General features: G+C 39.5%; 1 protein-coding gene across 6 annotated transcripts in view; it reads left to right on the top strand.

The window, feature by feature from the left end:
* Positions 1-6,238: 6,238 nt before the first annotated feature.
* Positions 6,239-27,355, top strand: part of znf618 (zinc finger protein 618) — a 51,946-nt gene continuing 30,829 nt past the window's right edge. For 2 of the 6 annotated variants that reach the window (XM_053858517.1, XM_053858561.1), the window contains exon 1: positions 8,014-8,038. In XM_053858517.1, the coding sequence (XP_053714492.1) occupies positions 8,024-8,038 (15 nt within the window). In that variant the 5' untranslated portion in view covers positions 8,014-8,023. Of the gene's footprint in view, positions 6,331-8,013; positions 8,044-8,077; positions 8,102-8,231; positions 9,575-27,355 lie in introns of those variants that run through there. The other 4 variants (XM_053858553.1, XM_053858546.1, XM_053858527.1 and 1 more) reach the window with 4 other exon arrangements.

Raw genomic sequence — 27,355 nt, 5'->3', positions numbered from 1 at the left:
ACTGCGAGGCAAGGTAGATTTAGACCCTTAATCTTCAGTTTCTGACCTCAGGTGAGGGCGCAGGCATATCTACGTAGATCCACAAGCACTAAACACTTATTTCCATTGCTTCCTCCAGATTTTAGTCCAGATGGCCATCTGTTTTTGATGTGCCAGTGCAGGTGGCAAACTCTCTATTTCCTTCATTCTTCAACTGCTTTGTAATCAGATGTCACTTCAGCTCAGCTCAGTACCATCAAACACATGTTGGTGCAGAATTGTTCAACCCCATTCACCAAAGAGCACTTTTGTTGAAACCTGTAATAACTCAGGGCTATTTTTTTTTAGATAGAAGTTACCCAGTGGAACGAATCTCAGGATATTAGAGACACTCTTTTCTCATAAAGTTGCTCTGCTGCAGTGTGAACGGCTCAGCTGCTATTTTTGTCTTCCCCCTGAGGGGAAGTAATGGTGAGATGAGTCACTTCTGGTGACCGGAGAATGACACCGGCGTGAAAATGAAAAGAAAAGGAGAAACCAATGTGAGTTAAGCAAAATGGTGAATGTAGGAATTGGTCAGTTGAGAGTGTTTCACCTGGTGACTAGGTGGTTGTGCTGTTTTATACTTACAGAGCCATTCTAAATCAATGGTAAAACGTGTCTAGCTTCAGACAAAATGGATGTTAAAACCAAAAGCATTTTGAGTTTTTCCCAGGAATGTGCCATTTTTGACAGAAAACCTTCCGAATTGCACTGCTACTCAAGTCAACTCACAGTCCAGTCTGAAGTGTATAGTGTTGCAGCTGCTTCTTTGGATGCTTTGAACCTGTCTGTGTCCTCTTCTAAGAGTCAGAAGCTACGATGCATTGCTCCTCCGCAGCTATTTGGACACTGGTCAGTCAGCCTGCTTTCAATTAATCAGAATGGGCCCCACTGGAGAACGGCTCAGGAATTTGTCTCATTGGAGCTTTTTTGTGATGTCATACTTTGAAGTAGAAATGTATTGACCTTTGACCTTTTGTGAAGAACCGAGCCTTTTGGCCTGTGAAATGGAGTGAATCACTCTCACAGGTCACTGAGTTGTAATTAATATTTAACAGGCTGATGATAAAAATATCAGTTCCACTTTAGAATGGGAAAAATATTAACCATTAATAATCTCTTAATTTTCTATTTATTGGCTGTTATTGTGGTGTTGTTTAGGGTGAACTGCAGGTGATCATTCCACTGTGAGGTATCGTAATAAAACACTCTCCTCTAACTACTTCTCATTTCTGTGCGCTACACTGATGCACATGAAGTAGTTTATTTATCAAAGTATACAGGTACGTTCCCTGATCTTGAAAGCAGCAACTCTGAAAGACACAATTTAAAAAATGAGGTCATTTTGATATAAATGTGTCCTGGCTTTGTTTTGTGGCTTTTATTTATGACAGCTGACCTCAAACAATAAAAAATAGTCCATTATATTTTGACCGAACGGTGACTCCTTGACTCTTCGCTGACCAAAGACAAAACACGCCACGTGAATGACTGTAATCATCTCCGAAAACAGTAGTTCTTGGATGAGATGTTTATATTTGGTCACCGTGGGCGGCAGAAGCTTTATTCTTAGCTTCTTCTTTAACATTTGGGTTTTAACTTTTAATGAGTATGAATGAGGGATTACTCATCGTCTGGCTGCTGACTATAATTACCCAACTCTCTCTGCTCTCGACGTGAGCGCGTTCTCAAAGCAATAATAGACGTGTTTTATTTTTAAATTGTACCTCTCATTTGGTCTCTTGTCATGTGACGGCAGGGCAATTTGTCACACAATAAAAAGACAGTCTGAAATGAATAAGGGTCAGAAATATAGAAATTAATTTGCAAGATTTTTATGTTGAATTTATAGGCAGATTTATGCGGAATTTCCCCATTACAGTTGAGAAAGGCTCTTCTCTGCCACTTTAAGTAGCAGAATGGATCAACTAGATAGCGCATGTGGCCCAAACACGTCAGTACTGCGGTCAAACCTTTTTGTCTGAAGAGATCATCGCTCAACTTTGTGTGGTTCGGACTGCAGTAGTGTTCCGCTTTTGAGAGAAATCTCAGTTGTATAATTAGTTTTAGCATCCGTCGCAAACAAGATCTTATCTACATGCTGACGCAGTTGTGGCTTTTATTAGTGCAACACCACCTGTTTTTTTCACCACACAAGAATGTGATTTATTTGTGATATGACAGAAACAGACGAACAATGTGTGTACTCCAATTGCTTTTTAACAGCGGTTGTTGAAAAAAAAATATTTTCATAAAAATGGTATTTTTGTGGAGACTAATTGTTGTTTATGAGATTTATGCAAAAATAAATCTACAGTAAAGTTGGACCTATTGTTTTTTTGAAGTAGTAGATTTTGCTCAATTTTTGCATGTTATTTATTATATATTCGAGTCATCTGTCCACGGTACCACTTTCTGACCGACCAGGTTGGCAAGCTGGCCAGTTGAATACCCGAGCAGAAAATAGACGGGTTACCTAGGTAGAACCCCAGTTCTATATGTACACACAGAGCCCTCTAATGGAGGAAGGCTATTGGCTAAGCAACTTGAGGCTCTAACAGTACAATTGTCCCCAGTAGGGGGCAGCATAACTTCCTCTTTATAAGCCCTGAACCTCCTCACCTGAGAAGGGGGTCATCAACAAGCCTTCTCAAGGCAGGTAGACACCCTATTCCGGTTTGTGTCTTTATTCTGTGGTTGCGCTTTCACTTTTGTAATGTCATTCAGTTTTTGTGGTAGCGCATTTCCTTTGTGATTGACATTTGCCCTTGAGGGCCTCCATATATATCATTTACATGTACTGTATGAGACTCAGGAAGCAGAGCTAGAAAGGTTAGAGGTTGTCACTGGAAGTGATCACACAGAAGAAGATGAGAAATGAATAGATCTGAGGGACGTTTGGAGATGATGTAAGGAGACACTGAGAGACTGTCGGAGCAGTATTACATTGGAATAAAGAGACTACTGTACAAAATGCACAATGTCCGGACAAAGAGACTAACAAACAGCGATGCGTGCTGGAACCCCTGGACCTCATCAATGAAAACTACATACAAATTCATCAATTTAAAAAGGCCATTTCTGATGCTGACAATAGGTCATTGCCGTAATAGTGCCATCCCCTGACATCTCACGAAGTATACCAGGAAGGCGGCACCTGACAAAGACACATTTAGACTTTGTTATGTAAGCGAGCGCTGACGCAAATTCTCTGCATTCATAACTGGTAAACAACATCAACTGCACAGATCGCTCTAGCAATTATTGTTTGTGTTGCTTCTTTTCTGCTTAATCTCGAAATAAAGCATAAATACGTCTCTGCTTGGATGACCACACAAAACACTGTTTTCAGGAAGTTGCTTTCTGACATTGGCCTCATATTTCCAGCAGCAACAAATGGACCTCTCGCCGGTGTTTATTGTTTCTGTGGCCAGCCCACAACTACTGTTTTCAGTTGCCGATGTGCCTATTAGCCAGCAAGCTGATCCCCGTCTGTGAGATGGACGATGAGATGGTCTTTCAAGTGACAAACGTCAGTGGTGTTGACAGCACGGATCTGCTGCTGGAACAGAAACAGGCATTGTGTTTATGAGCTCTCTACTGAAGAAGCATAATCAAAGTGGAACAGTTACAAACACATTTGTTTTGTTGATGACGACTCAGCAGTGTCCTTTAAACTGTTTTTTTCAAATGTGTAGCTTTACAGTAGCCTGTTTCAAACTGCGTCTTGAAAGAAAATAAGCCAAGTATCTGCCATCGAATCATTTTTTCAAGTCAGGTCTCCTTGTTTTTTGCAGTGATGTAGGTGAAATTTCTGTAAAAAAAAGGCAATTTGTTCTCACTTTTTATCTGTTATATTGAGAAAATATATGGTCTTGGTTTAGATTTACTTATCAACTATTAAAATTTCTTGCTTATTTACCATTAAAAATCAGTAGGTGAGGTGTTGTTTATTGTGAACCACCCAAAGGAAAAAACATACTCAGACTTAACAACTCACAAATCAGTGCATTGCAATGGCCAGTTATTGGCTGATATGTTGCTAATACATGAATGAATAAGCTGTTTATTAATGGGAATACATGCTCCCTAGTCTAAAGTGTAATCATAATCTTTAATAAAATAGCCGTTGGAGGAGTCAGCTACACTGCACAAGTGCAAAAGGTTTGTATAGCTGGTGATGAAACTTGAGGCCGGAACTCACTCTGCCTGGATTCATGCTCTTCAGTCAGTGACTGAAATCACAGATGCTTGAGTCATTGATCACAGTGACACACTATACGGGCATGACATTGGCCCTCAGTGCCATCAAACACACTTCACACGCTGATGCACACGAGATGCGTAACTGTGACTTCCAATCCAGACGTCACAAGGCTGTGACTCAAATCTACACACTTCTTTCGCATAATGTGATGCAACCCCCCGACGCCGTTTCTAAACATGCCACGATGACTTGAGTCAACATCCCGAAACACTCATTTATCTGTGCAGGTTTATGATGTCAGTAAGCTACGGACCCTGTAGACTCACACTTTATAGCTCCATGCAGCAGGGAGTCTACAATGCTCTCTTGTGGAGAAGCCTATTAAAACTCAATGACGTTTGCAGTCAGCTAAGTGCACTATTGTCTACAAAAAATAATATTTAATTTTAAAAAATGTTGAAAACTGACAAGTCAACGTTAAAAAGGTTGATAAAATAGCCCAGAGTATTTATGAGTTTGCATGTATAATGAAGAACATCATTTCAACTGACTTCAACAATTTTTTCACATCTAATTTTGTTCTTCTTAATTGTAGCTTCACAAATATCACGTACATTTTCATAGTGTTACAGTATTTATTACACGTATTTTTCAGAATCATGAACTCTCAGTCATGTATGAAATTTCAAATATATTCATGCATATTTCTAAAATTTCTAAAAGTCCATTTCGGCTCGTATTTTAACTGTTATTGGTGTTTACTGCTATTTTCTACCAATCTAACATATACAGTATATTATGTTAAATAAACACGCATAGATTTATTATGAACGTTCAACAATAGACAACTGTTGAATAGCAGAATCTGAAGAGACGACCTGTCAACTGAACGTTACTTACTCGGTACGTTGCTCCCACCTGCTGGACGTTTATGAGAACTACAGGGCAAATGTCTCAAGCGATGGGTTGCGTTGAAGTTTAATTTGGGCGACGCCATATGATGCTTCTAGATATTAATCGACTACACATGGCTGATTGTCTCTGTCTTGCAATAGTCACCTTGCAATAGTATATATATATATATATATATATATATATATATATATATATATATATATATATATATATATATATATATATATATCTTTTTGCACTTTATAATACTATTTCTTTTTTCATTTTATTGTGATATGTTGTGTACAGAGCATGTTACCGACAGAATTTCCCTCAGGATTAATAAAGTTTTCTGATTCTGATTTTCCTTTACATGTGAGACTTCTATGAATCAAGTAGTGCAGTTAATACTAACACAATAATTGTGCCACACTAGCTCCTGGACAGTTTTGTTTGGGTTTGGAATCGTTTTGTTCCTCTTATCATCGCACATTTTAAGAGTTATACACATAGACTGTTTTTTTACACCCTCGAATGTCACTTAAAGGAACGTTTCAACCCTGAGACAACTACAGAGTGTCATTTCAGCTGCTCATCTCTATTAGCACAGGAAAGCAGTGCAGTGCACGCAATGCAGCGTTTTAAGTCCTTATTTCGCACGCACGAAAAGCGACGGAGAGCACAGATATTAGTTTCATTCTGAGGCGTAAACATCGCGTTTATCGTTCATGTCATAAACATGTCTGAAAACCCCTTTGAAAACGAAATTGCTTTCGACTCTAATACTGCTGCTACTAAAACTACGACTATACTAATAATAATAACCATCGTCGTCATTGAGCAGATCATAACTGAGTGTAAACGGGACAAAACGGTGCGTGACTCCTCACTTGACATGTTCAGTTCTTATATCCTGTGCGTATGAGTCCGGCTCCGCTTTTCAACCACTGAGTCGACGCGCAGACGTGCTTTGCGTCTCATGTCATGATCGCGGAACAAATACGTCTTAAACCCTGCATTCTGTGTAAATACGGAAAAAACGAGATTCGTGTGCCATAGCTTCGCAAAAAAACAGAAAATAAACAATTTCAAAAATAATTCTTATTTTCAGAAAAGCGTTTGGAAATCAGAAAATTGTTGGTCGATCAAAAGTTGCCCGGAGAAGATGGCGTTGGACGCTGCAGCAGTTCAACCAGCTCGTACATAGGGTTCGTGACTGAAGGATGAATGTTTTAAAATCAGAGTCTTTTACACTAATTTTAATACATTGATATAGTTATTTAACATTCAGATTCGACTGTTCTGTCTCGGCACTTAATAGACAAATAAAAAATAAACAAAGTATTATTTTTATAAAGCACTTGGTTTTCATTTTTTAAATGCATCAGAACACTCAACACCAGCACTTTGCATTAATTCCATTGTAAATGGAAAAAAAAAAAAAAAACGTGAATGAAATAAGATAGAATAGACTTGCAGGTTATCCACATTTTGAATATAACATTACCATGAAACCGATTCCTTTGTCAGATATAAAAATTAACGAAACATATCAACCGAATGTTTATTAATAGCATAAACCTGTACATTTAAATCTCCAAAATACTGTGCTGGAAACATTGCATATATTGTTAAATGTAAACATTTGCACAGCGGTTAAAATAATAATAAAAAAACATAAAAATACAATTTGAGACTTGCACAACTGATTCAATCCAAAACTGTTATTTCTGAAATGTTTTATCTCATGCAACATTAGTATAAACTGATGCACTTGCTAGTAGAAGTTGAGCGGAGTGCTGCACCGCAGATTGAGATATGGCGAGTACAACTCTAAACAATGTGTCTAACAAAGTGTCAGACACAGCCCTGTTTACATGAGAGAGTGCAGGTTTCATATGAGTTTGGCAAGACCCAAGCAGAAGAACCCTCCAGGAAAGTTCCTGAACATTGAGGGGGGATTATTGATCATTGCTGGAGTCTTGAAAATAGCAAAAATTTAATGCAGACCCCTCGATCCCTGCATGAGCCGCACAATTCTGGTCCAATACAAAAGCACAATAGACCAATAGACTGACAATACCCATCTCAAAGACTGTGTGCCATAGGAGGTCCTTTCTTCCTGTGGCAATAAAAACATGAAAAATGACAATGAAGGATTCTTGCACATTGTTTCTAAGCTCTTTTGTATCGCTTTTTTTTTTTTTTTGCACTTTATAATATTATTTCTTTTTAATTTATTGTGATATGTGTGTACAGAGCATGTTACAAACATAATTTCCCATGGGATTAATAAGGTTTTCTGATATTCTGATATTACTATTATTATGAACGCACACACTAGGAACATGCTAAATAGAAACACAATTTCTAAAGGTTTTACAACTGAGCTAGCGGGTGGTAAATATGTTAATTTGCAATCCCTCTGCGCTGAAAATGCTTAATTAAAGTGCACAAATTGCATATTAATTGGAGCAAATGTTGCTAGTGGGGCACGCAGCCTATTTTGCCCGACAATAACCGCTGCATGCTGCATGTCTGTTTCATTACTTAAGTTTCATGTTGTCATGCAGAAAGCCCTGTGCTCATCCTGATGCTCTTTGAGTTTCTGAATAAATAAATACATTTAAAATACCAAAATTAAAAAAAAAAAATCTTCATGTATAGTGTGACATCACAAAACAATGTTGTGTTTCTAAAGATTTGGTCTACTTTGATGGTAACAAAGAAAAAAAGGGGTTGGTGGTATCTTAACTGGGATGTCACATGGTGAAATCAGAGGCAATTCTATTGGCTGATTTCAGTCACGACTCTCTGATATCACAAGGGCCAACAATTGCAACAAAGAAATCAATCTATATTTGTGCTGACCTGTCAAATTATGACTGAACAGTAAGAGCAATGCATGATGGTGAGGTAAGGTATGAATTTAAAAATTTGAATATGGAACCCAACTACATCGCTGGTGCTCACATGAAGGTTAGATTTCAGCTTGAAACACAGAAAAGAAATCTGGGTTCTTTCTGTGTGGAGTTTTGATGTTCTCTATCGGTTTGTGCGGCACTCCGGATTCCTCCCATAGTCCAGTAACATTCAGAGGACAGAACAGATGACTCTGCAGCTCTGACTGATATAGCCTATATTTTGCTTTGTGGCCGCCAGGTTGCCGACAACAATGTGAGATGATAAGATAAAAACAAAATCATGTGTGAAGCAGTTGAGAAATCTTTTAATTTGCCTGCTGTTTCTGGGTTACAGTATTTTTTACAAACATATTATTGTGGTAGGGATGGATTTCTCAGTATGACAGTGGTCCAGGAAACAACACCAAGTTTTAGAGGAGGGTTGATGCTGAACTGAACTGCTCTTCTTCAGGTGCTGAAGTAACAGCTTCTACCTCCTCCTCTGCAACTACTTAATTCTGTACTTCATCTTATTGTCAGTGGCATCCACAATTTAAGGGAGAAATAATTGAAACAAAGTAAAATGATGAGACGATAGAGTACATCAACGGTGCGAAATGACAGATGATCTGTAATCCAGAGAGGGATAGCTGCATTCCAAGACCGACAGCTAGGTAAAATGGAAGATGGAGGGGAACTGGACGAACCTGCTGCAGGAAATGAAAAATACTACAGTCAGACAGAGCCCAGCCTTCTCACATGTATTTACACAATTTGATCATTTTTAGCATTAGAAAAATCTCTGACATGATTAGTTGTAGAATTTCTAGTCAATTTACCGACATGCGGACAGATAAAACATAACTTATTTAAGGATTATGAGTGATGAAGCAGGTCATAGACGGGGTGCCTACTAAAGTAGTCAACATTTGCAGGACACATCATCCATATTGCTTGGCAACTAAAGACGCAACAGGTATTTCAGATTCAGTATTTAAGAGGATGGGTCTTTTTTAATCTACTATTTGTAAAAGGATTGCAAATTCGCTTCACTGCTTTCATGATGGAATTGATTTCCAATGCGCAGTTTTCTCCGCGACTCCGTGTTAGCTCATGGTTGGCCAACATCTATTTTCACTGTTCCCAGACTTTTTTTTTTTCCTTTCTCTTTTCTCCTCCTCTGTGGGCTGAACGGGCCGGCTGCAATTTGGGATTCTGCTTTTATATGGCGGACGAAATTTTCCACATCAGGAACCTCGACACTCAACCCTCCTGCCCGGGTCTGACGCGGAAAAGCCGCCGCGCGGACTTGACTGCGACCACCGAGTCCGATTCATCCACATCGGCTTCGCCATTACTCCTTTCTAAAATGTAACGTAGCGCGTCGCGACGGAAACTCAATCAAAAAAAATAACCCCCCCCCCCCTCCCCACTAAAAAAATTCTCATAAGTAATTCACAATTTTTGCGGGGTGGAGGAAGCGGTCGCAGTCTGCCAAGGAGGAGATCCGTTGGTGTCCTGTCTCGCATGAGCTGCATCATTTTCGCAGGTATGTTCAAACCGCCGCACGTGTTCTTATTCCTCATTCTGCCGATTCAAAGCGGAGTCTTCGGTTTGTTTCCTTCGGTCTACTTTGACAAGTCGGAGCGACGGTCTGCTTCATGCACTAGTGCTCGCCAGTAGACCAGGTGCAGCCATCATATAAACACAGCCGATTTTCTGAATTTCTCCATTTTGCCTGTGAAGTTTGCTTCTTCACTTCAACGCGCGCAGCGTTTCGAGCCTTCGCCCCCAAATTCTTCGGCTTTGATGTCGAGGTGAGGGCTTCTGTGTCAACATGAAGGACGATGAGGGGAGGAACAATCTTGTAACACACACACAAAAAAACCTCCTGCAGCCATGTTTAGTGAATTTCCCTGCAAATTTTCCGAAGAGTCTCTAAAAGTCTGTGAGCGGCGCTTTCGCTCGTGTCTCGCCGCCTTCGAGGCGCCTCAAGTCGGAGTCAGATCCACCGATGTGTCGCTGATGTTGGAAGGTTTTTGCACTTGTTATGCATTTAGGGGAAACGAAGGCTTTTCCCGTCTTGCGCACAATAGCGACACCTGTAGGTTGTAAAATTCCTAAAAAAATTATCCAAACCCATAGTTAAGATTAACAGGACTTTCCCCCTTCAACTGAGCATGAGCTTATTGTAGGTTCTGGAATTGAAAATGTACTGTTCATACTTGGGAACGACATTTCTCCACCGCTCATGTATTTCATATTGTGATCCTGTTCATGTCAGGGTGTGTGCTGTGCCTCTGAAATGAGTGTATTCTCAGATTTGAGATTAAAAAATGTGCCAGTGGAAAGTAACTCAACCAAAAAGGCAGTGGAAGAAGAAGAAGAGGCATGTCAGCATAATTTGAGGGCAGGAGAAACAATCACAAAGCAGTGCCTCCACTGTTTGTATTAATCCTGCAGACAAACAGTTTCCTATCTTGCGTGGCTTGCTTTTATTTTAATGTAAGTGGGGGTTGGAAACTGCGGAGGCCATTTTTGCTGTGGGTAATTTTAATACTGACCTTCAAATCTGTATAAATTCAGCGAGGGGTTGCAAATTGTATGTTTGGTATGCAAAATCTGGATGTTTATTCTGGCCGCGGCTCTGGGAGGCAAATTGGAATTCTGCTGGAGTGCAGGATTTCTGTGATGCAACCAGTGTTATAGTGGTTCATCTGGCAAATTTCTGCTTGATGTGCAGGTAATTGCTTTATTTTCGGGTTTGTTTCTGTTTGCAAATGTATGGCAACGTTACTTTAGCAAGCACAAAGATCCCAAACCAGGGTTGTTTGTTGATACTATTAATACTTAATACCGTCCAGCAGATGAAACATCTCCTGACATGTTTTAGTTTAAAAGAGCCCTTTTTAACATGTGTAACATACAAACTTATTTGGTTATACGTACAGCAACTGGCCTCTCAAGGTATCGGAAACTTCAAATTAAGTCGCACTCGATTGGCTGAGACTGAGTTTGTTGGTGAATCATTGCCTTTGTCTGAACTTGAATCTGATAACACAGCTTATATTTCGTCTATGTCATGACTTGCAAACCGGTCATGGTTTAGTTGCTTGAAATATATTTATTCTTCAGTGAAAGTTTCTTGATAAAGTATTCAGGACACTGTAGTGGGACCAACCTCTGTCTAAAGGTGTGTTTTGAAAAAATTGACATTTACCTTCTAAATGTGAACCTCTGCGGTTTGAAAACTCAAATCTAGTTATCCGGTTTTCTTTTGTTTGTCATTCTCAACAGTGTGCATACTGACATGCAGTTCTTGTTTCAATCTGTTTTCAGATTGTGCTGTATTTTTGGTTGAGGATTTTGAATGCTAACCCTACCATTATGCTAAAATTGATAACGCTACCAAGTTCTTAGGACGTCAAGCGTGGTATTACTTCTCTGGCATGAAGGAATAACATGGCGAAAAACAAAAACCTTTTTGTCAATATCTTGAACAGCCACGTTCTCTGATGTACATCGTTTCATGAGGAACGGTCATAAGTTTTCATAAGACTGCAGTTGTTGTCATGCGTCGTTTGCTCTGCAAATAGAGTGAATAGTGATACTTGATTCCAGAGACTATGTGTGGCTTCAATATGTCCAGTTCAGCTAGATTCTGCCTCATTATTGTTGTAGTTGAGTATATTTGACTTTCCATTCAGTGTTTTGTCCATATCTTAAACCTGTTTTGATCCATCTCTGTGGTCACACCCATCCTCTTCATGCACTCCTTCACCTGGTGGTTTTCCCTTTTCCTAGTATCCTGGCATCTCCCCTCTCTGCATGTCTGAACCATCTGGCCTCCTTAACTTTGTTTCCAAACTTCTCCACCTGTGCTGTCCCTCTGAATGGTGCCACTGGCGAATGCCAACCTCTGCATGTTCATCTCTTACTCTTCTTACTCTGTGTCACTTAGCCATTCATCATGGCCACTACTGTCTTATGTCTCACTCTCGCTGCTCCTCTGCCTGTCCAGGCCAACTCTCAACTTTGCCTGGACTCTCCTTTTCACTGTCCGCGCTTTTTAAATTCTTTTGTAAGCTATGGCACTCTTGGTTCATTAAAAATATTCCGAGGCTCACCGCCATAGGAATCTCAGCCAAAGAGCACTTGTGCTTCGTCAAAAGTCCAATTGAAAATCCCTTTTGATTTGTGAAGTTGTAGCTACTGACACTCTGCTATTTTGAAATGTTAGTTGCAGAAACAAATTGCAGAAAATGTATGTGTCAAATGTCTCCAGAAAGGGGCGGGCGATATGGGATATGATCATCTACAAGCAGGCTTTTAACTAGGATTTTGAAAAGCCCCGCCCCCAGCCCAAACACCTCCCAACACACCATGGCAACGACTGACTTCACGGCTTACTTTGTAACACTTTTAGATGCCGGGGTCTCGTGGGCAGTTAATAAAAAAAAAACTACATACGATTCTTTCCCTTACTACTACTAAATGTCTACAGTTGTGTTCATCTTCTTTTATACATTTATGCAGGTAAAGTTTGGAACTTATCTGTGGTTTCCTCCTGTCATCAGTGTCAGACATCCCATCAATCACAGCGGGCTTCCTTGCCGCGAGTTGAGATGTGGATAACCGCGAGATTACGCTGGTAAACAGAAGTTGGTGACCAAGCTACGGCTGAAAAAGGGTTGAGAATCAGCGAATATTGAGCACATTTGGCAAAATTACCTGGCGGAAACGCCCTTTTCACAGAAACCAATATGATGACATTACGAGCAGCGCATTATACAGGCAATTGTAATCGGACATTTAGGGTGTCTTGCAGAGCTTGGCGTTCCAATTCTTTCATGTTTTGCGGTGCTGTCATGAGGGCATCCAGATGCCCGCCTAGCTAAAAACCTGTGTTAATCTTTGAAGAGAAACGTCACGTTAGCTGGTAGCTCTGGGAGCTCTGCGGCGCATACAGTGTTTGGCATCACTGGTCTGAGAAGGATCACTCCATCGTTCTGTCGTAAATGTGTGTAGTCAAGTTAGAGGCGGATCAGGTTTAAAAACAGCAGGAAGTTGCGCATTTGACTGTTTTCTTTGCTCTAAGTGCGTGGGAAGAGAAGCACCACTGCAACTCTGCTTTGACTGATGGACCAATTCGCGCATCAACATAGATCTATTGTGACATCGAATGTGACAGAATCCATCTCCACAAGTGCGGCTTGGTGCTTGGTGAGTTAGTGATTTCCAGATGGCGCCTGGCAATACCAACCTGGGCATTTTCTGTGTTAAATTGCTTTATTGTCGTGTAGCAGTGTTTCTACATTATGTGCGTCATCTCCAGCTTGGTGTTTCTGTGCATTTGAGTAAAATTGGATTTGACGCCAAACCAAACAGAACTGGTTGTCGGCCATTTTTGTTTTGGTATATTGTGCGTGCCCAGAAAGGGCTGCACGCTGACGTCATGATGTCGCACGTAGTTACAAAACGGGGAACAGCCAGCACATTTGAATTTTAATTTAAAAGGTGGGTGCACATGTTGGTTGTCGATTGTCGTCCTTGACAGAGAAGTATTGCCAACTGATCGCCATCGTACCTGTTGGCTAATGTCTGTTGCTGCTGCAAGTACTGTAAGCAGGCCGGCAGCATCACAGCGAATAGTGTGATTTATCTGGTTTTGTCAGTTTTGTCATTGATACACTGCGATGCAAAATGTATGAGTCATACTTTACTCATCATTTATGAATATAGATAACATCTTGTGAAAACGTCTATTTGTTATTTGATTGGTCGATCTTGATAAAGTCATAAATGGGGAATATCGGTGACGATAAATAGATCGGCTGATCGATCGGTGAAGCCCTTCTTTACTAACCAGTTGAAATTCATCATGAAGGCCACGAAGCTGATGTCTCCTGATGTGCTGCCTGCTGAATGCGCTGTAGGCCTGTGCACGTTTGTATGGAAGCTATTGCAAATAGTATTAGGGCAGAGAGATGTTTATCTACCGCATCAAGATATGACTCTTCCACATATTAATATTGCAAAACAGCAATATAACATGGTCAATATTGCGATATGAACATTCAAGATGTTCACAATGCTAAATCAACTATCTCAGTTTTGAATTGGAAAATGTCAATTTTGTGCAGCTGAAAGTGACCTACTGAGGTCATTTCTTGCTAGCTGTTGATCGACTAGCTATCATGTTGAGATATCTGCCATAAATATTGAGATACAACATTTTTTGACAACCTCATTTCCTTCCCATTTGGTGAACTAGTTTTCCCATTCAACTACTCGGAACCAATTTTATTTTAGAGGTGCTGATCCACATTCCTCCGTACACTGATTCAGTAGGAGCTTTAATAGTCCAAATATACTTGTCAGTTTCTAGGTACAAATCATGTGTTAACGTTGCAACGCGAACGTAATCGTCCATCAGTTCAGCAGGCTTCTTGTTTTGTGATGCTATGCGATGATAAAATGGAACTCAGTCAGTGAGCTGCCCCAGAATACTCCCCCCCCCCAATCTTGATTTACTGTTTATGAGTGAGAGGAGGGGCCTGCTGCGGTCTGTTTGTGCACTCATGTTTTATTAAGCTCATCATGGCGCTTTGCATTTAAATTACAGTATTGATCATTCCACTGAGCAATTTTCTGATTGCTATTGATCCGAGCGCCTATCGCTGATGAATGTTCAGTATGGCTTCATAGTCATAGCCCAAAATCCTGACATGTTGAGCGCTCTCTCCTTTTGAGTCAGGTGAGAGGAATGCTGATCTGTCCGTACTTTCATGAACCAGACCTTTGTTTCGCTCTGGATATTTGGAGCGAACAGATTGGATGGAGGGCGGTCAGACTCGTACCTCCAGGCGTTGTCATGGTGCCGGATCATATCACAGTCTGCGCTTTAAGCATTTTGCTCTGTTTTTATTACCATCATAAACTTGATCTGCAAGTTTTGTTTTCCATTTTAATGAAGACACGGTGGCTGTGTTTGATGTCATGCCAACTCCCCCCCTCCTTTTTTTCTGCAATTACTGTTTCATGAGTCAGATTGAAAAAGGTCTTAAAAATGTGGATTCTTCTTAAAAACAGCACACGTCTTCACTTCTGCTCTGCTCTTAACGGCATGTAAAAATGTCTGAAAATCGCCTAATTTAAATGAGTCTCCTGGGAGTGGATTTTGAGAGGTTGCTGCATTAAAAATGTGTGCGTTCTGCACATATTTTTTCCTGCCTCTTCCTTTGTAAAAATGAACCTTATTGGTTTTTATGAATAATGCATAAGTGCGTTCAATTGCTGCAGCCATGAAAATTAGGGACTGTTTACGTGCTGCGGTTTTTGTACACAGAATCTTTTTTTCCCCCTCTTTCTGTTTGGCCGTTTTCTGAAGGTAGAGCAGTGTATCATTTCAGGAAAAAAGCAAATTTTCAGCCGAGCAAATCTCATTTCTTTGAGTGAAAAGGGGAGGGGTGAAACTCCAGCGGGTTTAATGAATCCATAAATCACAATAGTGCCAGGTTTGCTGCGCCTGCGTAACTGCGCAGTGTAATTTTGATTTTCATCAAAAATTTAATCTGCCAGCCTACAAGGGTTTAGCAGCAGACTGGATGCCGCCCTGAATTTCTAATTTTAGGGCCCTGATCTTTCAGGATTTATTTCTGTATAATTCAAGCCTGCTTCTTCAATATCTTGTTATTAAATTTTAATTCGGGGCATTAACATATAGATTGAAAATGTTTTTTATGGGCTTTTTTTAGTGTGGGCTGATGGAATTTTACTAGACGACAGTTTTCTTTTTCCACAGTATCCTGCATGTGTGTGCGTGTCTCTGTGTGTGTGTGAACATGAGGCTATTTATCCATTTCTCTGCATTATTGCTTTTTCAAATGACTGCTCGTACACCATCTTGAAAGGCATTTATTATAGCAGGCATAAAAATGTGCGTTTCATTGTAGAAAAGGAAACCAGGAAAGAATTTGCTTTATCGCAAAATGAGTTTTGTACCTTCTGTTTTGGGGGAAATGTGGTGCCTTCCTTGTTGTTTTACAAGTGAAATGTGCTGATGAGGTTGTCTAATCTAACTAACCCTGGTGTCATGTTATTCAAGGACGCTTTGCTTCAACCGTTCACAGCTGCTTTACACATATCTTCATTTTCCTGGATTATTGCAATTGTATGTAGTAAAGTTGCCATGATACTAAAATTGCTACTTTGATATTGATACCCACAAAGTTATTAAATACCATTTTCAATACTACTGGGATTTAAAATACAGAACACAAGATGTTCATGTTTTCACTTAGTACAAATAATTGCAAACTAAAAAACATACAAGTTATATGAACTTGATGCTCACAGATGTACTCAGCCACAGCTCTGCTTATTTACCAAACTTCAGGAGACTCTGGATCATATTTTTGCTGTTTATGAAAAAACACAGCTAGAGTTGGCTGGAACTTCTTACCGCAGGGTTTAGTTTCAGGTTGACTTCTCTGTGCTTTACTTTGCATGAAGAAGAAGACGCCTTTAGCAGCTGCAACCATTAGTTGCCATAGTTGTCCATAATGAACGAATCGATTAATCGACAACCGCTAAGACTCCAGCACCATTGGGACAACAAACTACAAATCTACTTTGAGTGGTGTGTTCGTTGTACAGTACTCATTGTATGCCGACAAGTTGACTGGTCGTTGAGATAGTCATGACAAGTCCACCGTCAGTATGGTGATAATACAACACAATATGACCATGTGCATACATTTTTCATGTTTTCTATTGACTGTTATGACGCTATAAACACACAAATCTGTATGTTCGTCCACCTGCACGTCATATGCTGACACAGTACACTAACCATTCAAATAGTCGGGATTACTCATTGTCCATTGCAGCACTATTAACAAAACTACAGTCAGTTTAATACAGTCGGGTAAGTGAGGACCAGGAGCTCTACCTCATGACGACCATGGTGCTGGTGTCCGGTATGATCCAGAGTCTCCTGAAGTTTGGTAAATAAGCAGAGCTGTGGCCGAATACATCTGTGAGCATCAAGTTCATATAACTTGTATGTTTTTTAGTTTGCATTTATTTGTACTAAGTGAAAACATGAACATCTTGTGTTCTATTTTCTTTAATCCCTGCAGTATTGAAAATGCTATTTAATACCTTTCTGGGTATCCATATCGAAATAGCAATTATAGTATCATGGCAACTTTACTTAGTTCTACAATTGAGTGTGTGTGCCGGCAGTCGTATCGATACTATGGTAAAACAATGTCGTATAGGAGTACAACCTTAGAAATGAATGTGATGAGTGTTCTCATTTTCACAGCATCATGAGAAAGTTGCCTGGAGATCAAACAAGCGACCATCATCTCGGACACCTCCTAGCTCAGGTGTCAACTTCGATCACATTAGGGGCCAAAATTTCCAATTTAGATCGAGTAGCGGGTCAAACAAATTCATGTCTTTTAGACAGTCTGTTGATAGTGTTGGTGGAGACACACAAACCTCTGAATTGAATGACGTGATGTATCTATTTTTCTCCCACTATTTTCTCTCCTGTTGATCGATACCTTTTATCAATGCCTTTTTTCTCTGAAAGTGAGTGTGTAGCCAATAGGACGGTGACTAGAATGCAGTGCATCTTTCCCCCGTTTTTTATGTCCTTCGTTTAAGCAGTTATTGACGCGCCAAGATGGAATCTGTCAATATTGTGGCAACTTCTGAAAAGGCATGCAGCTGAGCGTAATAAAAGCCAGAGTGAATCAGAATCTCACTAACTACTAATGGAATTGTTGAGAAGGTGATTGTGATAACATTTTTGATGTTGAACCAAAGTTGCTCTGATTCTCTCTGATTAAATAGAGTGAATTGGTGGGAAGATTTTGCCAGAAAATCTTTTAAATGTTACTGTGAACAAATGTTTTGCCTTTAACTTAAGGCTTCATTGGAAATTTCAGGATTTTTCTTTCTTTAGGGCTTATTATTTTTAATCAGATTTTTGATATGAACAACTTGGTAAAGACATGAAATTGTTTTTCCCTTTTACTGTAGTCTTTAGGATACCCTCTCTTTCCTGATGCCATCGTAGCGCCCTTATCAGTCTTGACAGAGAACCTGCAGAGTGAACACTAAGTTGCACTCGGATGTTGGCTTTTGTGAGCTGTACAAAGACATGAGTTTGTTGCTGAGAAAGGCAAGGCAAATGTGTGTGGTCAAGCGAGCAGCCATCAAGCCGCACCTAAAGCCTGGTTCGCGAATATACCTTCATCAAATACCAGTGCTAACACTTGCCTGTTTTTCTGTCCAAACAGCAGGATTATAAACACTTTTGTTGTGACATGACAGTGTGAGGAGACAGTGGCAGGTCCGGGTGACCAGCTCTATCAGTGGAGCAAAACTCTCAAATTACAAAGTGCGAAATAAGGCTTGACACGTTCTTTAGACAGGTTGATGATTTACCACTGATCATGGTCTGGTTCTGTCTGTACCAGTCAGATTTCTGCCTGTGTCCCGCAGCACCGGGCACCTGTGCTTGAAGCACAGAATAAGTGTACATTTGAACACCTTGTTAAGCTCGACGGAACATGCCACCGTGGCTGCAGAAGGAAACACGGAGCTGCCAACTACCACCACTTTGGTGGGACGTTGGGTCAGCATGTAGAGTGCAAGTTACTCTTTTGTAGTTTCACTCAATTTAAATTAAATCTAAAAAAAAGACTTTACTGGGCAAATAATCAGGATTTTGTTTTTGGTCCAAATCGTCCAGGCCTATTGCTGTTTGTTGATGTTGGAGTTCAGCGCCCTGCAGATATTAAAATCGAATGATCTTTGCTAAATAATACATCTAATTTAGTCTGCAGATACCTGGAGAAACCAATAGGGGAAGAATTCAATTGGTGAATCAGACCTCATCTTTTTTTTTTTTTTTTTTTTTTTTTTTTAGCTTATTGAAAATGACCTCATAGATTTGTCAGTTTGTTTTTACAGTAATGGAAACAGATCTCACTAGATGACATCACCAGTCAGTTGGACATCATGCCAAATCAATACAATGTCTGTATTATAGTAAAACTAATAATACTCTTTTCCAAACAAGTGGGATGCATTACAGTGATTCATTTGTGTCATTTAGACCGACGTTTTGTTATTCATGGGAAAAAGTGTTTCTTTTCCTTCCTGTATCCTGAGAAATTATCCTTTTGATTCTGGAAAACGGTTGTTTTGAAATATGTGTCCTGTTATATCAGACAAATGGAGCTTGTTAATTCCCGGAAAAAAAACAGGCGCTTGTTTTTGGCAAGAAGGATGACCTAATTAATTGAGAAAAAGGGAGTGGATTTTTTTTTGTTTTAATCCCGTGTGAATGCTGATTGCTGTTGTCTTTCAGATAAATACAAAAAAAACCATTTTATACCAAACAACTGTTTTCAACTGAAGAGGCTATAGGTTGTCTACTCAGAAATCACTCCATACTTAATATAACTGGAAATGCCCTGAGGCAGTGCGTACCTCCGCTCAGGAGCTCCTTTCACGTGTCTTTATGAAACACAGCAAACAAATCAATGATGCACCTTCCGTGGTCCACGAATGGTATGCAATTGTCATACTGTAACTGCTATCAAACTAACCTAGCCACCCCTAGACTAAGTTGAATGAACACCTCAGTCACATGGAAGCTCAGCTCCGGGTTTCCGCCACATATAAACAAGCGTGGCGCAATGCCGCGGCTTAAAAGAGTGCCACCCCGCCATCATAAAAATAATCTCTTTTTATAGATGAAATCTCACGTGGTACAACAATTATTTAAACAAAGTGGAAACAAAAACTGTCATGTTCATGTCACGATGACATGAACATGACAGTTTTTGACAGTTTAAGACGTGGAAAAATCCAGAATAAAACCTAATGACTGAAGTCCGATGCACGCAGGACTCAAGTGGTGCATTCCAGCCAGACAAATGAAAAGACGTACTATATAAGGACGACTTAGATTGGAACTACGTTTACTTCTCATGGTTAAAAACTAACGATTTTAGTGTCACCAAGTCGGTAAATGACAAAATGTCTGCTCTGTTTCTGTCATGTCTTGATTGCGTTCTGTTCTGTTCGGTCACAGTTTAAAAAAAAATTCTGGCATAAACCCGGCACTTATTTTAGTGATTTAATTGAATACAGATTGTTGTTGTTACTTGCTATTTAACTTTTACGCTTTCTCATACATTCCTTTCTCGAGCAAAATCCTGTTCAGTGCCTTGTTTTTTAGCTTCCTAATGTTTATCAAAGTCCTCTGGTTACAACTCAATAACTAAAGACATTCACCAGTGTCCCCTCATTTTGAATTGGAACCTGAGATTGCATTTATTTCCTATTCAGAAACATGGCCTCAGATTTAACCCTGTTTAGATAAGACTGTTTTGTGATGGGGTTTGCAGAAGTTTACTTCTATTTGAACAACATAGAAGAATTGAACGCGCTGTTTGACGACTGATCAAATATTAATACAGCTGGAGTCCAAATTGTGTGCGCCTCAATAGTCTTCTGATGTGCTCCTTGGTTGCACACTGCTTTCATGGGCAATTTTGAGTTAGTAAGTGAACATTTAGAAAATTGATTATTGACCTTTTCTAATCGATTCAGAATATTTTTAGTCTGCGTCATGATGCATTTAGGAATTGATTTTCCTCTCCTGCGCCCAACAGAAGTAGTATTCTGTACCGTGTTGTTCCTCTGCTGCTTCTCTCTTCCTCTGCTCTGGATAACTCAAGGCGTGAATACAGCCCTCCAACCCCCCTCTTTTCACTTTCATTTTAAACGATTTCCTATTTTTAATCCCCCCAGAGTGGAAACATTTTCTCAAAAACCTTCAACAAATTTGTCTTTTCACATTCATATGAAGTCAGTTGGGTATTTTTGTCCGAGTCCGGTCTTTTTCCAAAGACTAAAACAAAGACTTTTTTTTTTTTTCCACCAAGGACAGTGATTGATTTACTTCATTATTTTTTGCAGAGGCAGATACTGCTCAGGCCAAATATAGGCCAATTATTTTAAGTAGCTCAACTAAGTGCTGAAATCTGAACAGAGGACGTGGAGATGTTTTCCTTGTGTGTCTAACCTCCTTATTCTGCGGATAAATTTAGTTCTGTGATATACTGTGGTTAATATGCATGCACTGACATTTTAAAAACGCAGCAGGGCCAAATCACAGACTGACATAAATCGGAATATGGCTTCACCATGCTTACCGAACTTCCACTACCGTCTCTGCTATCTATAGATCTTTGATTTGTTAAAAATAAAAAATAAAAAAATGAAATCATTAAATTGCAAACCGCTGTCTGGTCTCGTGAGTTTGTTTATATGATGTTGGTCTTCTTTTATATTTGTTGTGCTTGATTTATATCGGAGGAAAAGTGTTGTGGGGGGTGAACATCAAGCTAATGTGCGTCTGGAGATTTCAGCTCCTGCCACGGTGCTGTCACTTGGATTATATCAGGCTCTTCAGATCATTAAAGAACAAAGTCCATTTGGCAAACGTGCATTGTGACTGTGGCAGAACTGCTTTTTTTTTTTTTTTTTTGAACATGCATACTGAAATGTCCATGAAAATATAATTTCAAACTATAAATAAATGCTTTTATTCATACATCAGTTGCACTATTTCAGAGGGCCATTGCAACACTGTTCCTGGACTCAGTTATGGGTCTGTATATCAGGAATCTGCTTTTTGGTTTCCAATAGTGACAGGAAGAATTACACTTCACTCAGAAGTTTTGTATAATTGTGACAATAATCATTAGGCATAGTGATGATGTAGATCAATTGATGCAGCGTCTTGATCATGTGAGAGTTGAGATGGAATTTTCTGAAGGCGTGGTGGCTCTCATTTATTAACCTGCGGCGTTGCGCCATGTAGCGTAAACCCTGTTATCCATTCAACTCAGTCCAGGAACATGCAAACAGTGCATCGACTTTACAAGGCTCCCTTTTTAACAGTATTGCTAATGTAACAACTGTTGAAACAGGGTGTCCAAAGCCCCACCCACTATATATATATATATATATATATATATATATATATATATATATATATATATATATGCATGCAGTGAGTGTGTCGGCTCGTGGGATGTGGATAACTGCGAGATTACGCCAGTAAACAAATATGGTGCCTAGCTACTGCTGCAAAACGGTTGGGAATTGGCTAATTTTGATCACGCTCTGCGAAATTACCAGGCGGAAACACTTTTTTTATAAAAACCAGTGTGATGACACGATGAGTAGGACATGGCACGATCTGACAGGCATTAATGATCAACATTTAGGGCGTCCTGTTCTGAATGGTCGTCCATATTTTTCATGCTTTGCAGTTCAGGGCGTCCGAGCTAAAAGCCTGTCGAAAGGAACCATATCTTTATTGATTTCAGCCTCGACTTTAGGATTCCGAACAAGAGCACATCAAGCAGCTCAACGGGTTTGAGAGTTGGAATTGATTTCCTAATCAATTGTAAACTGGACCAAATGCCAAAATTGTAACATCTGTGAAAACCAGATCGAAGCCCAGCTGCTGAATTTTAGACCAATAGAAATCAATATATTTGGCAAGCTTCTTCCTCGGTGCTGACAGTGGTTAGTTATGCAGACTCAGGTACTGACTGATCCAAGCATCCATGTTAATCAGCAAACTGGGGCCACATAAAGGGGCAGTTCTGAGTAGATGACAAACTCCGCAGAATCCCTTTCCTTTTTTTTTTCAAAATTTCGTTGTGTGCCTCCTGATACCTCTACGACACAAAAGCAAACCAAAGGCGGGATGCTTTTCCATTAGGGATGGGCGATATGGACAAAAAAGTTACATCTGTTGTAATTTCGGCGATAACAATAATTAAAAAAAATACATTTTCATTCTATTCCATCCGTTGGACACTACAGTCTCTCTTGAAAGTGTTTCATGATAACACTTATTTGGCCCTCTGTCTGCTGTATCTCATGTCTCTTTACAGCTTACTTTATTACTATGGACCAGTCTGGACGCATTTCCTAGATGCTGCTGAAGAAATATTAGAAATAACCGTGTCGGAGAACCTATTAGGACCACACCATCTAATAAAATAGACACTGATCCAGGGACTCAGAGTCGACCAGTGTAATCCTCAAAGGTTCCCTGTATTAAAAATAAGTTAAAAACTATGGTTGGGAGCCAAAGTCCACCACACTCTCCAAAACCGTCACACGGCGGTGTCGGCTGTCAAACGCCGCAGAACTGGAGAGCTCGGCGCGGCTTTGCGGTCTCGTCATGTTCACGTGTCTGAGTCCAATGCAGTGAGTGTGTCACGTGTTTATTGAATTTATCGTGAAATGCAGAATTGTCGTCGTGGAGATTGTGTTTGGCGGTATATCGTGTACGATAAGTTATCGCCCATCCCTATTCTCCATATCTTTTTTGTCTCAAACTCAATTGACCTGAGAGCCACCAGAGGCAAAATCTTAGTGAGGCTGGTGAGACCAAGATTTTTTTCTGCACATCATAGTTGATTTTGTTCCATCTTTAGCTTGTAATTAAAGCCATTTTGAGTGAGTTGTATTGAAATGCACTTAACTGTTGATATGCAAACCACTTTAACCCCCCAAAAAACCTCCACATGTGACACATAGTTGGCTTCAAACACCACCTGCTAGATCAGACCTGGGCAAAGTGCTGCCCGGGGGCCATATGTGGCCCTTTGCCTGTGTTTTTGCGGCACTCATGAGGTCAGACTAAAACTGTACTGATAAGTTTTGTTATTTTTTTTGACAGTTTTAGCCAGAACTAGTTCAACAGTAAATACAACACATTTATGACAAAAATTTTTTTTCTTGTTTTCGTTTGTCATTTTAGTATTTTCCTCAAAATTTGCTGAAAAAAAATGTAAAAATATATTTTGAAGAAAATTGCCTCTTCATGTTTGATGTTTGGTCCATAGTTTTATTATTAACTCTATTCAAGTGAAATGCATGCACAATGTTTCTTTTTATAGTGTTCACGGCATATTCACACTTTGTAATATCCTTGCTTCCATTTAACCTTTTAGCTTTCATATCATCCTTGTTACTTAAGATTTTTTCTATGACATTTCATAGTCATCACCGCCTTTCTTTTGACATGATGGCCCCTTGCAACAGTCACAATTTAGAATGTGGCCCTTTAGGAAATTTAACTGCCCACCTTTGTGTTAGATCCCCACAAATGTGCATCACATACTGGTGCCAATCGTGAATGTGTTGGTGAATGTTCTTGTCCTGCGGGGTCCCAGCATGCACCGAAGGGCTGCACTTTTTTTCCTTTCATATCTAATCATGTTTTCATAGTCATATCTAGTAATGTTCATTTGAGTGATTTGGTGAAAAACACTTACTCTCTCGATAGGCCCTGGGCAGCCTGCCTTGTTCACAGTGGGAATGGCTGAAGGCCTTGTTTTAATGATCATTTATGGTCTAGTAACATTTCAGCCATGAGTATTACCATAAAGAAAAATTATATCAGTGGGGTATTTCTTTTTTCCATCTCTCATTTGACTAAGAGGGAGCCACGCTATATAATTTAACACCCAGAGGCGGGTTGCCGAAATCAGTCTTGCTGGCTGCAAATGGCCTGCAAGCCATGAGTTTGAGACCCCTAATACCTGTATATAGTTTATGTAGCTTTATTCTGTCTGGAAGCAATGAAACTGCTGAAAAACTGTTATGACAAATAATAAACAGCAATGGAATTTTCGATATTTACATTCTCCTATAGGTTTAGAAATCCGTGTTGAACACAAAATTCTAATTCAGAAGAATTTAATAACACATAAATGCTGGTTTAAATTCCTCTTAACAGTTGCATTACCTTTGTGTATAAATATTTGTGCTCAACTGAGTCCAGTCTGTTTAACTGTAAAATGCAGTCTAACAGATGTTATGGCTCATATTTTTGTGGATTCTTTCCTGATTGTCTGGCGGCAACTGAGACTCTTACATGTATCTCGGCGGGAGTTTGGTCATGCAACCTACTTTTTTTCTGATTGGGGGAGTGTTTAGCACGGTATGACTGTCTACTTATTAAATGCAGATATCCCAGTTCATGAAGGTTGATAAGGCTCTGATGGGAATAGTTTGATGACCCACTAAGGAACTGTAAAATAGTTAAACGTGACTGTAAAATGTGTCGTCACAAAATCATCCCATCATGTGAAATGTACTTTTTGTATTTTTGTGGCTGCGATTTCATCTTATAACTTGACCTTAATTGGATCTTAAATCACTGATGGAACATTTGTTTTGCACATGTGGAAGATTAGATGTGTCATGGCTGAGAAATTTTCATACAAGTGTAAATTCTGCCGTAACGCTGACAAATACCGGTGTTCTCAACTTTGAAATTGCTTTCCAGAGGCAGCATTTCAGAGAAGCGGGGGGAGGCCATGCTTTACTGCATTTTTGTTGACTCGCTGTTAAATTTACGCACGTTTTTTTTTCCACCGCAGTTTGAGGAGAAGATTGGAGAAATGTATATTCCGTAAAAACAAAAAGAATGAAGCTTCCCGTTGTTAAGCTTGTTAGCATGGAATGTATAAGTCGGGTGAAAATGGAAAACAGGCCTCATGAAATTGATATTTGAAACGTTGAGCAAACTTCCCTGATGAGAGAAGATGGATTCACACTGAACTTCATCTGCCGCTCTGTTGGACCCTTTGTGTGTTTTGGAAAACAAATCAGCCAGAATCAGCAATAACTTATTATCCGTGACTTTTTTTCTTGCGAGATTTAATCAGATTAGTTTTAGGTGGGGTTTTGTGATCGAATCACTAAACGATTAGGATTATATTGAACAAATGCTCGCGAGAAACCTTTATACTGTAAATCATAATGTCAACTTGTTTTTAATCCTACTTTTATTACCAGTAAAGTTTTCTCTTTCTTTCTGTTAAAATGTGGGTCGCAGTTATGAGGCTTGAAATGCTGTACTGCTGGGAACATGTATCAGTGCTTGAATCAGAAAATAACCTGCCGGACCACTCCCTGCATAAATCGGAATCTCCACACAGACATTTGTTGTAGCTTCCATTTCGCTTGTGGTCAAAGTAATTTTCCTTTTGTAAATGACTACGAATAGAAACATACCCGGTTACTGTGATTCTGTGAAAAAGAAACAGAATAAAAATAAATGAAAAAATAACTATTGGGAGTCATGCTGAGGGTTGATTTTAAATTTAAATAATAATAAATAAAAACTTGATGGCTTCAGTGATAGATTCCCTGCATTTCTGTCATGCTTTTCTCTCTCTTTTTTATGTTTATGTGAAGGCTTGGACTTGATAACTCAAACATTCATGTGCCCTTAAAATGTTAAAAAAATAAAAAAGTGAATGTTAAAGTCAATCAGTGTAATAGTAATCTGTTCTTAAATTGTCTGGCGTTTCAGGAATGTATTCCCAAAATTGTGTGTATCATTAACTGATTAATGCAACATTTTTCCAGGCTGAACTGTTTTGCTTCGGTTTCATTTTGTTCTCCCGACGATGCCTTTTATAGCCTCGTGCCTGAGTGCCGACTTGTGTAATTTGGATATTTCTGAAATCAGTACCTTAAGGAGGCCTGGGACTGCGGTTTCTGTGCCGTAAGAGGCCATTTACAAACAGTGAAGCTACTCATGGAAATTTTGTTTTCCTGAAAAGGTCTGTCATCTAGACAAAAATAAACTTGTGGCGTTGCTTGTAAATATGGTGGTAAACTCCTGACCTGTGTCCTTTTTTAAGTCTTGAAATGACGCTCCTGTGCAAAACATCTTAAGTTGCTCTAATCGCTGTTATGAATTGATCATTCTGTAGTAGATAATTGTGTTGTCATACTTTAATTTCATGCTTCAGACTTAGACTTAGACTAGACTTTATTGATCCCTTTGGGATGACTCCCTCCAGGAAATTTACATTTCCAGCAGCAATAGAGGCAAGAAAGGGCAGGCAGTCAGGAAGAGCATCACACAGAGAATAAAACAATAATAATAATAATAAAAAATTAAAATAAAACTAGATTAAAAATAGGTCATTGCACCAGAGAGACGGTTATTGAGAGACGGTTATACAGCTTCAGCTGTCATTAGAGTACTTATTTGTTGTCCAGATAAATACTCTTAAAGCTGTTCATGTACAGGGTTTGGACAAAATAATACAAACACCTTAAAGCTTTTGTTAGCTTTAAGGTGTTTCCGTTATTTTGTCCAACGCCTGTATCTCTGTGTGAGCTGCACCTTTGTTACCAGCCAAAACTAAGTTAGTTTTGGAAGTGGTGGTCGCACGATTATGGTGAA

The sequence above is a fragment of the Synchiropus splendidus genome, chromosome 1, assembly GCF_027744825.2.
Source record: "Synchiropus splendidus isolate RoL2022-P1 chromosome 1, RoL_Sspl_1.0, whole genome shotgun sequence".
Taxonomy (NCBI): Eukaryota; Metazoa; Chordata; class Actinopteri; order Syngnathiformes; family Callionymidae; genus Synchiropus; species Synchiropus splendidus.
Note: the sequence above shows the minus strand (reverse complement) of the source record. Positions and strands in the feature narration are given on the sequence as shown.